This window comes from Ctenocephalides felis, unplaced genomic scaffold (assembly GCF_003426905.1).
Source record: "Ctenocephalides felis isolate EL2017-DRISC unplaced genomic scaffold, ASM342690v1 CF-g0.4_SCAFFOLD_03572, whole genome shotgun sequence".
Classification (NCBI taxonomy): Eukaryota; Metazoa; Arthropoda; class Insecta; order Siphonaptera; family Pulicidae; genus Ctenocephalides; species Ctenocephalides felis.
In genome coordinates, this window is record NW_020539726.1 from 38810886 (window position 1) to 38826779 (window position 15894).

The 15894-nt window shown below is 27.7% G+C and overlaps 1 protein-coding gene across 1 annotated transcript in view; it reads left to right on the top strand.

The window, feature by feature from the left end:
• Nucleotides 1–14873, top strand: part of LOC113388450 (roundabout homolog 2-like) — a 255171-nt gene extending 240298 nt beyond the window's left edge. Inside the window, exon 4 of the mRNA XM_026625827.1 lies at nt 14829–14873. Within this exon, the coding sequence (XP_026481612.1) occupies nt 14829–14839 (11 nt within the window). The 3' untranslated portion in view covers nt 14840–14873. The remainder of the gene's footprint in view (nt 1–14828) is intronic.
• Nucleotides 14874–15894: the final 1021 nt, after the last annotated feature.

The following is a 15894-nucleotide window of genomic DNA, read 5'->3' on the forward strand; positions in this document are numbered from 1 at the left end:
AAAAAAGTTGTATGTAAGTTCATAAAAAGTCGTCTGAAATTTAGAAAACAATGTCTAGATTGTAAAATTTGAGAAGTTTTTTTTACTTGAGAATTTATACCTAAATGTGTTAAAATTTATTAAAGTTTTTACAGGAACTTTATAAAAAAAATGTTCAGTATACGTATATGAAAAGTTGTCTCCAATTTACTAAAAGAAGAATGATATCACTAATAGATATTTGTAACTTATAAAAAGTGGCCTGAATTTAATAAAAACTTGCCTGAAATTTATAAAAAGTTGTTTGGAGTTTGTCTGGAAAATATAAAAAAAATATATCTAATATATAAAAAGTTCTTGGAATTAAGAATTATTTAAAGTTAATTTGAACAGTAGCAAGAAAATAAGTCACCTGAAAATTAGTGAAGTCTGGAAATTTGAAAAATTTGCTTGAAAATTAGAAAAAAGTAGCTGGAGATTACAAAAAATTGTCTGGAAATTTAAAAAATCAAATCTGACTTTTACAAAAAGTTTTCTGAATCTTTGAAAAGTTCTCTGTATTCTACAAAAAGTTATCTGTATTTTACAGTTTTCTGAATTTTTAAAAAGTTTTCTGTATTTTACAAAAAGTTTTCAGTATTTTACAAAAAGATTTTCTGTGTTTTATAAAAGATTTTCTGTATTTTACAAAAAGTTTTCTGTATTTTACAAAAAGTTTTCTGTATTTTACAAAAAGTTTTCTGTATTTTACAAAAAGTTTTCTGTATTTTACAAAAAGTTTTCTGTATTTTACAAAAAGTTTTCTGTATTTTACAAAAAGTTTTCTGTATTTTACAAACAGTTTTCTGTATTTTACAAACAGTTTTCAGTATTTTACAAAAAGTTTTTCTGTGTTTTACAAAAAGTTTTTCTGTGTTTCATAAAAGATTTTCTGTATTTTACAAAAAGTTGTCTGAAATTCAGGAAAGGTTGTCTAAAATTTAGGAGATGTCGCCTGAAATTTAGGTAAAAGTCGACTGAAATTTAGGAAAAAATTGCAGGACTTGGGAAAATGTTGCCTGAAATTTAGGAAAAAGTTGCCAAAAATTTAGAAAAAAAATGCATGAAATTTAGAAGAAGTTGTCTAAAATTTATGAATTTTTTCTGAATTTTACAGTTTTCTGAATTTCAAAAAATCTGTATTTTGTAAAAAATTTCTGTATTTTGCCAAAACTTTACTTTTTTATATTTTACAAGAAGTTGTCTAAAATTTAGGTAAACCTTGCCAGAAATATAGGAAAAAGTTGCCAAAAGTTTAGGAAAAAGTTGCAAGAATATTAGAAAAGAGTTTCCAGAATTTTAGAAAAGAGTTGCCACAATTCTAGAAAAGAGTTGCCACAATTCTAGAAAAGAGTTGCCACAATTCTAGAAAAGAGTTGCCACAATTCTAGAAAAGAGTTGCCAGAATTCTAGAAAAGAGTTACCAGATTTTAGGAAATAGTTGCAAGTATTTTAGAAAAGGGTTGCCAGAATTTGAGGAAAGGGTTGCCAGAATTTGAGGAAAGGGTTGCCAGAGTTTTAGGAAAGGGTTGCCAGAATTTTAGGAAAGGATTGCCGGAATTTGAGGAAAGGGTTGCCTGAATTTTAAAAAAGGGTTGCCAGAATTCTAGAAAAGAGTTGCCAGAATTCTAGGAAAGGGTTGCCAGAATTCTAGAAAAGAGTTGCCAGAATTCTAGAAAAGAGTTGCTAGAATTCTAGAAAAGAGTTGCCAGAATTCTAGAAAAGGGTTGCCAGAATTCTAGAAAAGAGTTGCCAGAATTTTAGGAAAGGGTTGCCAGAGTTTTAGAAAAGGGTTGCCAGAATTTTAGGATAGGGTTGCCAGAATTTTAGGAAAACGTCTCCTAAATATTAGAATAGTTTTCTGAAACTTAGAAAAAAAATGACCTGTGTATCAGAAAAATATTGCCCGAAATTTAGAAAAAAGGATGTTAAAAAAATGCAGTCTGCATCTTACGAAAAGTGGCCTAAAAATTAGAAAAAGCTATCTGGAAAATGAAAGTTATGTGGAAATTGGCAAAGTTGCCTGAAATCTAGAAAAATGTTGCCTGGAAATTTAATTAATTTATTTAATTATTAATAAGTGAGCCGTATTCAATAATAACAAATATTATTTCAGGCTCTTGTCAAGAATTGGAAAAATGTTTCCTGGAAATTGAGCTCGAAATTTAGAAGAAATTTTTTTGGAAATGAGATTAGTAAATTAAATCAAGTACATTTTTAATATAGATTTTACAAAAAAAAAACACTAAAATATCAACTACTCAATCTATTTTTATATCTATTTTAACACTCCATTAAATCTAGTTGTACTGTATGTAGTTCACACATTGCCTCATTAATAATAACACGTCAAAAGGTAAAAAAAAGTGAGAAAAGAGCTATAGCTACACGGTTTTAAGTAGCTATTTACGTAGTCATAAATATGAGCTGTAAATCATATGCTGTATTATCGTATGACGAAAATTAATTTATGGGGTTTTGGAAATGATATACTGTGATGCAGCTGTTTTGTTAAAATATGAGAGTTTTTTTTAAAAGTATTTTTTATTTGGCCTGAAATTTTAGGAAAAATTGAATTGAAATTTAAATAAATGCACTTTTTACAAATAAGAGTGTTATAGCTTGTGGTTGAGTTGTTTTCTGGTTTGATTTACTGAATGATGGCACGCATTGGTAGTCGAAACGTATAAATAATTGCAAAATTGCAATTCAAGTTACTTTTTTATCTGATAAATTAGATGTATTTTTTTAAAATAATTTTTAATATTGTCGGATAAAATTTTTCTTCGAATTATAAATCTCGAAGTAATTTTTTGAGTACATTTTGAGGTTTATGTCTTTTAGATCTTGTGGTATCCAAATATTAAATAAATAAATATATATATATATATATATATATATATATATATATAATTATACAGTTCTTTGTATAAGATTCCAGAAGTAATTTTTTAAAATATGATACTCGAAATTAATTTAATTTACTAATAATATAATCTTTTGTCTATTTTTGATGCTAGATATTTTTCTACAACAGTCTCATTAATTCCTAAATTATTTTGAAATTTGTCAATTTTATTTTTTGTGCTTATAGTTAAAATATGCAAGTATGAGTTGTCAAAATTATGAGGTTGTAGTACAAACGGTGCGTCTTCAGTAATTTTCTGTTCTATTAGCCAGAAGACAATTAATAGGGTACATGCTAAGAGATTTTGCTAGAAAATTATTAATATGTCCAAAGCTATTTCGAAATTTGCAAATTTTATTTTTTGTGTTAATAGCAAACATATTTAAGAACAATTTGCCTAAATTACAATATCGTAGTACAAAACGTGCGGCGTCAGGAATTTTTCACTTATTAGCCATAAGACAAATAATAAAGTACATGCTAGGTACTACTTTATACAACATCACTAATATCTAAAAAACTAGATTCAATTTTGCCAATTTTATTTTTGGTGCTTATAGTAAATATATTTAGGTATAGTTTGACCAAATTTCAATACTTTTGTGCAAACGGTTCGTGCTCTGCAACTTGTCTTCCATTAGCCATAAGACAAAAGACAAAGTACAAGCTAGGTACTTCTTGCACAAAATAACAAATTTCACAAAAACTGTTTTAAAATTTGCTAATTTTATGTTTTGTGCTTATAGCTAACATATTAAGGTATGTTTATGCCAAATTACAAGATTGTAGTACAAACAGTGCGTCCTTAGGAGTTAGTCATCCATTAGCCAGAAGACAAATAGACAAAGTACATGCTAGGTACTTCTTGCACAAAATAACAAATTTCACAGAAATTATTACGAAATTTGCAAATTTTATTTCCGGCGTTTATTACAAACATACTCAAGTAAAATTTGTCTAAGTTACAATATTGCAGTACAAACTGTGCGGCCTCAGCACGTTTTCATCCATTAGCCATAGAACAAATAATAAAGTACACCGTAGACTCGTTTGCTACAACATCACTTATATCTCAAAAACTATTCTGAAATCAAACAATTTGATTTTTTGTGTTTATTACAAACATACTTAAGTATAATTTGTCCAAGTAACAACATTGTAGTACAAACGGTGCATCCTCAGCAACTTGTCATTCATTAGCCATAGAACAAATGTTCAAGTACATGCTAGGTACTTCTTGCACAAAATAACAAATTTCACAAAAACCACTTTAAAAATTGTCAGTTTTATTTCTCGTGCTTATAACAAACATATTTAGGTGTAATTTGATCAACTTACACAACTGTAGTACAAACGGTGCGTCCCCAGAAATATTTCATTCGTTAGCACAAGACGCTATACCTACCAGGCTAAATTTGTTTGTTCAAATTTGTGACCGCCAATTTAAATTTTAACTTATTATTTAAAATTTGTAATACAGCCTATAACCTAAGCTAGATATTAGTGCATACGAGGAACAAATCAAATTTAAAATCGGTTCAGTAGTTTAGGAGTCCATACCGGACAAACATCATAACACACACTTTACCATCAAATATTTCTAATACTAACAACCCCTAATTGTGACACAAACATACATTATCATTTATTTCTAACACTCCCTAATTCCTAATTCCAGTCCCTCTAATAATGTCCCTTTTAAATAGTAATTTTAGGTTCTATTGTGTAAGTCCTAAAGCCAAATTGTCACATAATAATCGTTCCGGGATTAAACTAAATCGTAACAATTTTACGTGTAGTTTCCGCTAATGTAATCCGTTTCGCCGACGTTAATGTTACGTAACATTAACGTTTAGTGGAATATCGTTGGAAACTTTGTAAATAAGAGGATTATCGGACACGCCATAGGAATATATATATATATATATATATATATATATATATATATATACATTATATATATATATATATATATATATATAAAATTCTGTAAGTTTATATGAATGGTTAATTCTCCTAAACTATAATTCGGATTTTCATGAATCTACTTGAAGTTTGTTCGGGAAATTTTCTAGAATTTTTAGATTCATAGAAATATAGATAGATTGTAGAAATAAATGGAAAAAAATACAAAAAAACGCTTATCATTGTTTGCCCTTGAAAATATTTGAAGCTTAGTTTGAAATTAAAAACAATTGAAGACTGTCATTTGCCAAACATTTCCATTCACTTATAGGTTAAGACAATATTAAAATTTGATATATTTATGATTATGAATAAGAAAAATGTAATGACTACATTATTATTGCCGAAAAGCAGTTGAGATGTGCCAGAAATTAAAAAAATATAAGATTTACAGTCAACATGCGTCTGAGAGGTGATGCAGTCAGATTATTAGTTTTTATCTATTAAATGCAGTCGTGTTTTGCCTTACTTTACTAAATCACGAAACAAAAATAATTTACTTTCTTAAAAAATTATCTAGAAGTTTCATTGTGTCAAAAATTCATATGTTTGTCATTGTATACGAAATATTTACTCAAGTCAATGGAGAGTTTTAGGTCTGAATATCTTTAATGTGCTCCAATTTGTTTGAAATTTTAGAATTAGGTTCATCTTACTCTCAAGTTTAAAAGTGAAAATAATTTAAACTCCTTTGCTACTTCCCGAGTGGATGACGTTCCTTTTCAGTGGTGCAATTGTATCTCTTTCAAAATAACATCGTATATCGATAAAATAACTAATTAGAAGAGAAAAATGTTTAATAATGTTTTTCAAAAAAGAAATTACTTTTCAAGTTACTGGCTACTGAAAATTTGTTTTTTTTTTAGGTTTTTCATCGTTTTTTTGCAAATATTTCTAAAAATATACATTTAAACGAAAATCATGTAATGAACAAAATTATATCAATTAAAATCCTGATAAATCGGTGTTTTATAAATTGTTCTAGAAACTATATTAGGCTAGATATGAAAATGGGATTGTATAGTACTCACAATAAGCTTTAAAATGAGTATTTCTGCGTGTAAAATGAGTGAGCTATCATGCAGATAAAAGGCGCATACAATATTTTTTTTCATTTAAAGCAAATAGTTTTTGAGTGGCATTTCCACCAAAATTAAAAATAATTGTATTCCCTCTAGAATCAACTTGGTTTAAGAGATCTTGACCGATTCTAGAAAATACCACAACTTTAGTGCAAACGATTTCCAAAAAGCTCATGATTTTACGAAAAAAAATATATTTAAAAGGTATATAGATGAAATATATAGAAAAAATCTATAAAGGTATATAGATGAAAATTCAAGGTCTTTTACTGACTAATTATTGCTTTTTATTATTTTTCTGTTACACGAATATTGATAGTGTCCAACCAGAGTGTCTTTCGAGTCCCTCAATCCTTTGCCATCTCAAAATAAGAGAAGTTACGGTAAAATTTATGATAGAGAAAGTTGTATCTCATTTAATTACCTTTAAAATAGTATATTACAAGTTTTGATAAAATCAGAATTAAAGGAGTTATAATCCAATTAATCTCGTTGGTGGTGACGGAGTGCAAATTGTTTTCACTCCTAAACTTTAGATAAAGATTAGCCTATTTCCGACACACGCTTTTTTCTTTTCCATTTACTGTAATAATTTTGTTGATAGTAGGTTGAATAGAGCACAAGTGAACAGGATTTGATGAATTAATTTTTAGTCGTGAATAAACAAAAAATCACTTATTTATACATTCACATCTACAGGTATGACTGAAAAATTGTATAACCCTTGGCATTAAAATAAAATGAGCTATTGGAAATAATTTTGCAGTATATAATTTTTAATACACAATTTTATTGAACATATTTTAATATTTGTTAAAGAGATGATTAAAGTGTTAACTGTGGGAATTGAGAATAATCATTTTATTTGAAGCAGTTGTACATCTAAAATCACTCATATATTGGCGTAAATAGTAATTCGTAAAACAATTATTATTTTTAACTGAATGGTAAATATTAGTATAGGATAATGAAAAAACGTAGATGTGGGTACAGGACAACGTCTATCGGGTCATCTAGTATATATATATATATATATATATATATATATATATACTCGCAATCTTTTTTCTAATTAATTCAATTACTTTCCTCCTCCCAAAAATCACAGACTACAGTCTCTGTCTGTGTCCCCTTAAAATGCCAAAAGCGGCCACGTAGCGGCGCTACGGGCATTCATCTGCCGGAAAATTAGGTTTTTCGTGTGGAAATTCCGGGCAGTTTTTCACTGTACACTCTCCAGAGGGCTCTGAATGCCTTGTTTCCTCTTTTTTTCGTTTTTCCCCGACATATCTACATTTCATGCTCGGCTCGGCGTGAATGAAATATAAGCGAAATAGAGTTTTGGAATAAAAAATACAGGAAAAGTGCTGAGGACTAGGAAATATATATATATATATATATATATATATATATATATATATAATAAAATATTTCTAAGTTACAGCCGTTAAAAAACTTCCATTCTAACACAATAACCACCTAACCACAGACTATACACAATACTATCGAACATTTTGCAGAAACAAAACCGAAACAATTTCAAAAGATGTTTTCCAAATAATTCTTTTAAAATTTTTTTTCGTTTTTTGTCTTCTGTGTAATGATATGCTAACGATGCCGTCAGTGAAAAAGTTTTTAAAGACAAAAATCTCTGCATGTTTTTAAATTTATCTTAAAGACGGATCGAAGTCATTAATATTGCATTGGAAGTTTTTTTCCTCGTCGTTTTTTTATCGTTGAGTACTTATAATGGGGATAAGGGATTTATATATATATATATATATATATATATATATATATATATATATAATGTATTATTTATAAATCTTCCTTACCTTACTTACAGTTTACTTCTTATTTCTCGGTTTTCAATTTTCGGTATTTTATTTTTTCTCATAAGTCGTCCAATATAACTTTATGGATATTAATTATGACACACATGCCGAGTCGAAACGTACAAATAAATATTATTTAACATTTCTAAATTTAATGATTTCTAAATTTTTTAATTTTACAATTGTATAATGTCATGTAGTATATTTTATAATTATTAATTTTAATTCGATAAATGCGCAATTCCGCAAATGCTGTAATTCTTCTAATTCTGCGATTCTACAATTATGTGATTCTGGAAAACTGATTATTTAAACTTTGTAATTTTGAAAATGCTGTGATTCTTCAAATCCGTTGTTTAGCAAATTTTGTGAATCTGCAAGTTTTGTGATTCCGCAAATTTTGTGATTTTTCGAATCCTATGATTTTTCGAATCCTGTGATTTTTCGAATCCTGTGATTTTTCGAATCCTGTGATTTTTCGAATCCTGTGATTTCTCGAATCCTGTGATTTCTTAAATTTTGCGATTCTGCAAATTTTGTAATTCTGCAAATTCTGTGTTTTTACAAATTCTGTAATTCTGCAATTTTTTGGTTATGTAAACTCAAATTATGTGATCCTTTTTTAAATTTCGCGATTTTTTTTATGATTCCTCAAATCTAGTGATTTAGCAATTTCTGTTATTTAGCATAAATATGAGTGATTCTATAAATTGTGATTCTACAAATTTTGTGATTTTGTCAATTTTGTGATTCTGCAAATTTTGTGATTCTGCAACTTTTGCGATTCTGCAAATTTTGTGATTCCTCTGAATTTGTAGTTTCTCGAATTTTGTGTTTCTCCGTATTTTGTGATTGATTTCACTAATTCTGTGATTCCTGGAATTCTGTAATTTTGAAAATTTTGCCATTCCACGAATTCTGTGTTTCTGCAAATTTTGCCATTTCAAAAATTTTGTGATCCTGCAAATTTTGTGATTCTAAAAAAATTCTCATTCCACAAATTTTGTGATTTTGCAAATTTTGCCAGATTCTACTGTAATTTTTTATATTCTGTGATTAAATTTTGTGTTTTTACAAATTTAATAACTACTTCATTTCTGTGATTTTCCAATTTTTGTGATTCCGCAAATTTCATGATTTCTCAAATTTGTGATGCCCCACAATTTGGTGATTTTGGAACTGTAATTTTGGCCAATCTGTGATTTTTTGAATTTTATGTATGCTAGAATTGTGCAATTCTGCAAAAAAATTCGGAACTTTTAGAACTCAAGACATTAGTAATAAAAATAGAGTACTGTTGAAATTGTCTTTTTTCATAAGTTTCGAAATAAAAGTTCATAGTTGACAATTTGCAAAATATTGAATTTTTTGAATTTATGATTATTGAGATATAGAAATGATAATTTGCAAAATATTAATTCCTTTAAATGTGAAGATTTTTTAATCTTTAATTATTTTGAATTGAGAATGTAAAAATATTATGTTCGATAATTTTAATATTTTGTGGAACTCGTGTGTTTTCTAGAAATTTTTATTTTTTGAGAAATAAAAATCAGATTTAACATATTTTTGTTGGAGTTGAATTTAAAAAAAAATCTAGGCATAATTAAATAAAAGATTACAATATTTTAATGAAAATTTTAAATTCAATATTTTCGGGAATAGTAATTATAAAATATATGTTAATCTAATAGAGCGCAAAATTATAAAAATCTTAGCTATAATGTCACATTTTTAACTATATTTTTTCAAACATTCCAGCCCTCCGACTACATAAATTAAATACCTATCGATACTCGTTCAAAATGCGTTACGACCGATACATTATCATGTTATTTACATTTAACACATTTTATCTTTAATTGACACTAAGTATCGGTCTATTGTTGAATATTAGGTTTCTGACACCTACTTTATTTACGAGTCAAACTCTACTTGATAATTAAATTAAACTTATAACACATACATACATACATATATAATATATTTGTTATAATTCACCAAAATTTCTCCAGGTAACTACTATATAATAAATTTATTATAATTTACCAAAAATTTTATCAGATACCTTCATTATCTTTATAGAGTGTTAAGAAGTCAATTTATTTATATTTTATCAGTGTCTCAGATTTTGCTCGAATGTTAGCAAGTTGGAAGACACAAGTCTTTAAAAAAAAAAGTCGTAACGTCGGCTTCTGGAATTTCTTTGTTGCCAATTAGCACCTGATTTACACCATTGTTTAAAACGCTTCTGAAGAAGATCAAGACCGGCAAGTAGAAAGGCCGACGCCGACGACAAAGAATGAAGAAACGCCGAAATTTATCTCGATGGAGACGCGGCTTAAATAAAAATTTAGAGGACATGTGTCGGAATTTAAAGGATAATTAAAATAAAATGAGTTAAAAAATATATTATGTACATATGTATGTATGTATGTATCTATGTATGTATCTATTACAAATTTAATTTAATTATCGAGATGGAAATGTAGAGTTTGACTCGTAGACAGAGTAGGTGTCAGAAACCTAATATTCAACAATAGACCGATACTTAGTGTCAATTAAAGGTAAAATGTGTTAAATGTAAATAACACGATAATGTATCGGTCGTAACGTATTTTTTGAACGAGTATCGATAGGTATTTAATTCCATAGTCGAGAGGCTAGTTCACGAAAATTTTTAGAATTCAACAACCTCCGATTTTTTTTTCAAATATGCCGTTTTGAAAAAATCACAAATTTTTAAAATACTCAATTTTCTACGAAAAAATGTCAATTTTAAATAAATACTCATCTTGAACGTAGAGAAACTGCAATTTTAACAAGTTCAGAAAAATCTGCAATTTTGAAAAATTCGAGGTTTTAAGAAATTGCAGTTTTAGAAAATTACAGTTTTAGAAAATTAGTTTTAGAAAATTACAGTTTAAGAAAATTGCTGGTTTACAAAATCACAGTTTTGGAAAATCTGTGTTTAAAATTTTTTAGTTGTCAAACAAATCTACAATTTTTAAAAAATCTACTTTTTTTTAATTTACAGTTTGAGGAAACTTTCAGTTTTGGAAAATTTTCAGTTTTAGAGAATTTTCGGTTTTAGAAAATTTACGGTTTTGAAAAATTTACAGTTTTAAAAAATTAGTTTCAGAAAATCACAGCTGCAAAAAGTCTCCTGATATAAAAAATATACATTTTTAGAAAATTTACAATTTTAAAATATTCTCATATGAAAAACCACAGTTAAAAATTGTATAGTTTTGAAATAATACAGTTTGAAAAATATTATAATTGTACAAAATATACAGTTTAAAAAAACTACTCTTTTGAAAAATCTGAAGTTTAAAAATATACAGAGTAAAAAGCTACAGTTTAAGAAATCTACAGTTTATAAATTTCAGTTTTTTGAAAAATGTAGTTTTTTTTTAATGTAAAGTTTATTATATAAAAAAATGTAGTTTATTTTCAAAAGTATTTTTTTAAATCTACAGTTTTTCTTAAAATCTACATTTTTTCCAAAATCTACAGCCTTTTTAAAAACCACAGTTTGATTTTTTTTTTTTTAAATCTACAGTTTTTTCTAAAATATACAGTTTATAAAATTAGTTTTAAAAAATCACAGTTTTAACAAATCTGCAGTTAAATAAAAATACTTTAAAGACGGCGGTACAGTTCTCTTTTATGTAATAAAACAATTGTAATATAATAAAGTACTCAGTTCTTTTCTATACATTTCCAGTCTCTTATCTGTTAGAGTCCATGTCTCCGATCCCTACAGATCCACATTCTCATTGCATTATTTTACCATCAATTTATATATGTATCCTATGTTCTATATTATTTCTTCTTCGCCGAGATGTTAATCGTGATTGTGATTGTGATCGTGATCGTGTAAAAGAAGACGTAAAATAAATAACGGCAAAAAAACAAGAAAAATAAAGAAAGAAGAGTGAGTGAGTGTTAAAGAAGAATTTCCGTTAATTGGTTATATTGAAAAAGAGTGTTGCCGCGCGTGAGAAACGCCTCCATCGATATTTGACGCCTCGATAATTGTTATCGGTATTTTCGATAATGGATATAATTATACCATATGTTATATATATATATATATATATATATATATATATATATACTAGCAAACTCGACAAACTCCGTTTCGCCACCAGATGGTTTCGTGAGAAAGATGAAGCATTTTTTTGTTTGTTAATATTTGAAAAGGAAAAATTTGATTTTATTATACAACAGTAATAAATTTATTTCGAATACAAAAAGGAAGTGTTTTTTTAGTTGAACTTCTCAAAGTAAATGAAAGTGAATCCGCAAATTATCCGTTTTATTGAAGTGCACTTTGGTAAACCACATTTTTTGTTTTTTGGTCTGACGTTAACACAAACAAAGCGGTTGGTTTTCCAACTCGTGAACAGGCAACGTATAACTGCCCATGTGAAAAACAATGATTTTCTAAATAATCTATTTGAAATTTAACCCGCAAACACTGGAACTATTGGCCTTGCGACTTGTTATTGCGAACTGGAAATTGCAATCGTTTGAAGTCAAATGGAAGACCAGTCGGAATCATTGGTATGTCACGAAATCGCCAGCAATTTTTGATTGAATGGTGAAATTCAGTGCGTGTACATCATTATTCTTTGCGGCAAGAATTGCTCGTTGACTTAAACAAGCATAATTCTGATAATTCTCACTATTGTGATTACTCGAATTTTTAATTACGGTGCGTGAAGTTCCAGCAGCTTGCATTAAGGCACGATGCCATGCACAACTAATTTTCTTAGCTATAAACCTTGCGGAGACCGAGACCTTTCCAACGAATGCAAAATTGTCGAAATCGGTTCGTGCGTTCTGGCGTTATATCAGGAAGGAAAACCGGACTTAATTTTATATATATGTAGATATATATCATATATAAAATTTCTTCTGTACGCGTGTATGATTTAATACTTCCCCTAAACGGTTATTCAGATTTTGATAAATCTTTCTGAAGTGTGTCAAAAAAAATTTTTAAGATTTAATGAACGATAAAACTATAGTAATATTGTAGAAATAAATAGCAAAAATTACAAAAAACCACTTATCATTGTTTAACATTGAAAACATTTGATCTCCTAGAAACGCCAATTCACTTGAAATTTGAATTTAGCTGAAATTATGAGCCTAGACAATATTAGAATTTAATAAACAAGAAAAATGTAATGCCTACATTATTATTGCCGAAAAGCAGCTGAGATGTGCCAGAAATTAAAATGATATAAGATACAGTCGACAGTGTATGTTTGTATTTATGTATGTATGTATGTTTGTATGTATGTTTGTATGTTTGTATGTATATATGTAAATGTTTTATCCTGGGGCGATGACAGGGTATTTTAGTTGTTCCTCGTACATCACGTGAAAACATATGTTTGATGGGGGGATTTGAAATGAAATAAAACTTAAGGCTGAAAGGAATAAAAAAAATATTTATCATATGTATATAAAGGGAACACGCGAATGTTATGAATATATAAGAATATATATATATATATATATATATATTATATATATATATATATATACATATATATAGAAAAACCTTTATGATTTTTCTAATGAGTATTTTTTACAATTTCCTTGAAGTAGAATAAGTTCAAAATATTTGCAACTAATACGCTACAAGCTATAGATTACATTTGATAACCTCAAATAACCTCGTGGGAAAATTTGATATCATACATCTTGATATCGAGCTGGCCGAGGTTGGCATCAAATTTGAGACAAGTTTGTGCTTCTTCAAATATTAGTAAATAGAGATCTATCGTTGTATGCGTACCGTTGACAAATAAATTATACTAAAAAAAATTGTTTGCCCTTATCACAACTAGTACAATTGACGTATAGACTGGAATATTATATTCCATTAAGAACGTTTTCTTAATATAGATTTTATTTTTTTTGAGTAAAATTTTACACAAAACCATATACTAATATACCTGCAAATAAAATAAATAGTCTTTGCGGATAAAAAAATAAAACAAAGAAAAAAAAAACAAGACAAGGAAACAAAAACAAACAAGGCAACGTAAGGAAGAAACCGACACATGTCGGAGTTCACACGAAACTTCTTTATGTTTATTAGAAACGAGATCGCATTTCTTTTTTTTTTTGCTTTTATATTTTAAATTATTCTGGTAATGATTTAATTTGGAAACTAATTTGATAATGTCGATCGTACCTAAAATTGTATTTACATAATTTCCTGGACAAATCCTCTGAATACTATATAGAGTAGTATACTATATACATATGTAGAGTTATTCTGTGTCATTAAAAACATCGATTTTAAATACTAGTGCCATCTTGATTGTCTAAGTGTAAACATTACCCCTTCCAATATTTTTCTTTTATGCTGATAGTTGTAAATTGAAATATAAAGAGAACTCTACTTACAAGAAAACTGAAATAAAAATCATAAAAAATTAACAAAGTTTCCACCAAAGATTAAACTAAATAACAGCCTGGAAGAGGACTCTACTGACGAGCAAATTAAAAAACAAAACTGTAGCACAATAAAAGAACTCTACTAATGAGCAATCTGGGTCTCAACGAAGTTTGATTTTTTTTTTAAGTTTGCTCGTCAGTAGAGTCAGATTTTACATATTTTTAATCCTTGCATTATTATGAGGACTCTACTGACGAGCAAATTAAAAAACAAAACTGTTGCACAACAAAAGGACACTACTAATGAGCAAACTCGGTCTCAAAAAAGTTTGAATGTTTTTTTAAGTTTGCTTGTCAGTAGAGTCACATTTTACATATTTTTTAATCCTTGCATTATTATGAGGACTTTACTGACGAGCAAATTAAAAAACAAAACTGTAGCACAACAAAAGGACTCTACTAATGAGCAAACTGGGCCTCAACAAACTTTTTTTCTGAATTTTGCTCGTCAGTAGAGTCTCATTTTACATATTTTTTAATCCTTACATTATTATAATAATTTGCAGAATTTTTATGTTTTTGTTTTATTTTCAGGTAAGCAATAATGACTCTGTACATGCATGTGATTGTCTAGTTTTCAACGAGCTCTGCAGGACGCAATGTAAGTTATTTTGAAATATTTTTACTAAAATTCTGAAAGGAAATTATTTTAAATTACAAAATGTAAAGTAGACTGTACTGATGATCAAACTGCAAAACAAAAAAAGAATTCAATAGAAAAGGGACTCTACTGTCGAGCAAACTATAATACAAGGGATAAGATAAAAAAGGGACTCTACTGACGAGCAAAATTAAGACGAAAAACAAAAGAAAAAGGGACTCTACTGACGAGAAAACTAAAATACAAGGCATAAAATTAAAAAGGGACTCTACTGACGAACAAAATGGAAAAGAAACAAAAAAAAGGGACTTGACTCGAAAGGGCAAATTTAAATACAAGGCCTCAAATACAGAAAAAGACTCTACTGACTATATAAGCTTAAATATTAGATAAAAAAAAATAAGAAAGGACTCTACTGACGAGCAAACTGAAACACAAAACAGTTGTACAATAAACTGACTGACTTAATAAGCAAATTTAATTATAAGCAATAATATTAAATAAATTGATTTATAAAATGAGTAGCGAGATAAGAAAAAAAAGTTCTACAAATGAGCAAATTGAGTTGCAACTTGGAAAATATTAAAAGGACTCTACTGACAAACAAACTTAAATAAAGTATTCATAAAAAAAAATTAGAGATTTTAAATAATATTGAACACAATTTTTCTAAAACATAATGAATAAAATGAAGGAAAGGACTTTACTGACGAGCAAACTGATCAAAAATGTCAAATTAAAAAAAGGACTCTACTTACTCGCAAATATATAAATATATATGTTCTATAAACTATTTTTGTTAAAATTAAAGATCTTTATGTATTATTAAACACATTTTTTCTGGAATATCATGAATAAAATGAAGAAAAGGACTCTACTGACGAGCAAACTGATCAAAAATGTCAAATTGAAAAAGGACTCTACTGACGCGCAAATATATAAATATATCTGTTCTATAAATTATTGTTGTTAAAATTAAAGATCTTTTGTATTATTGAA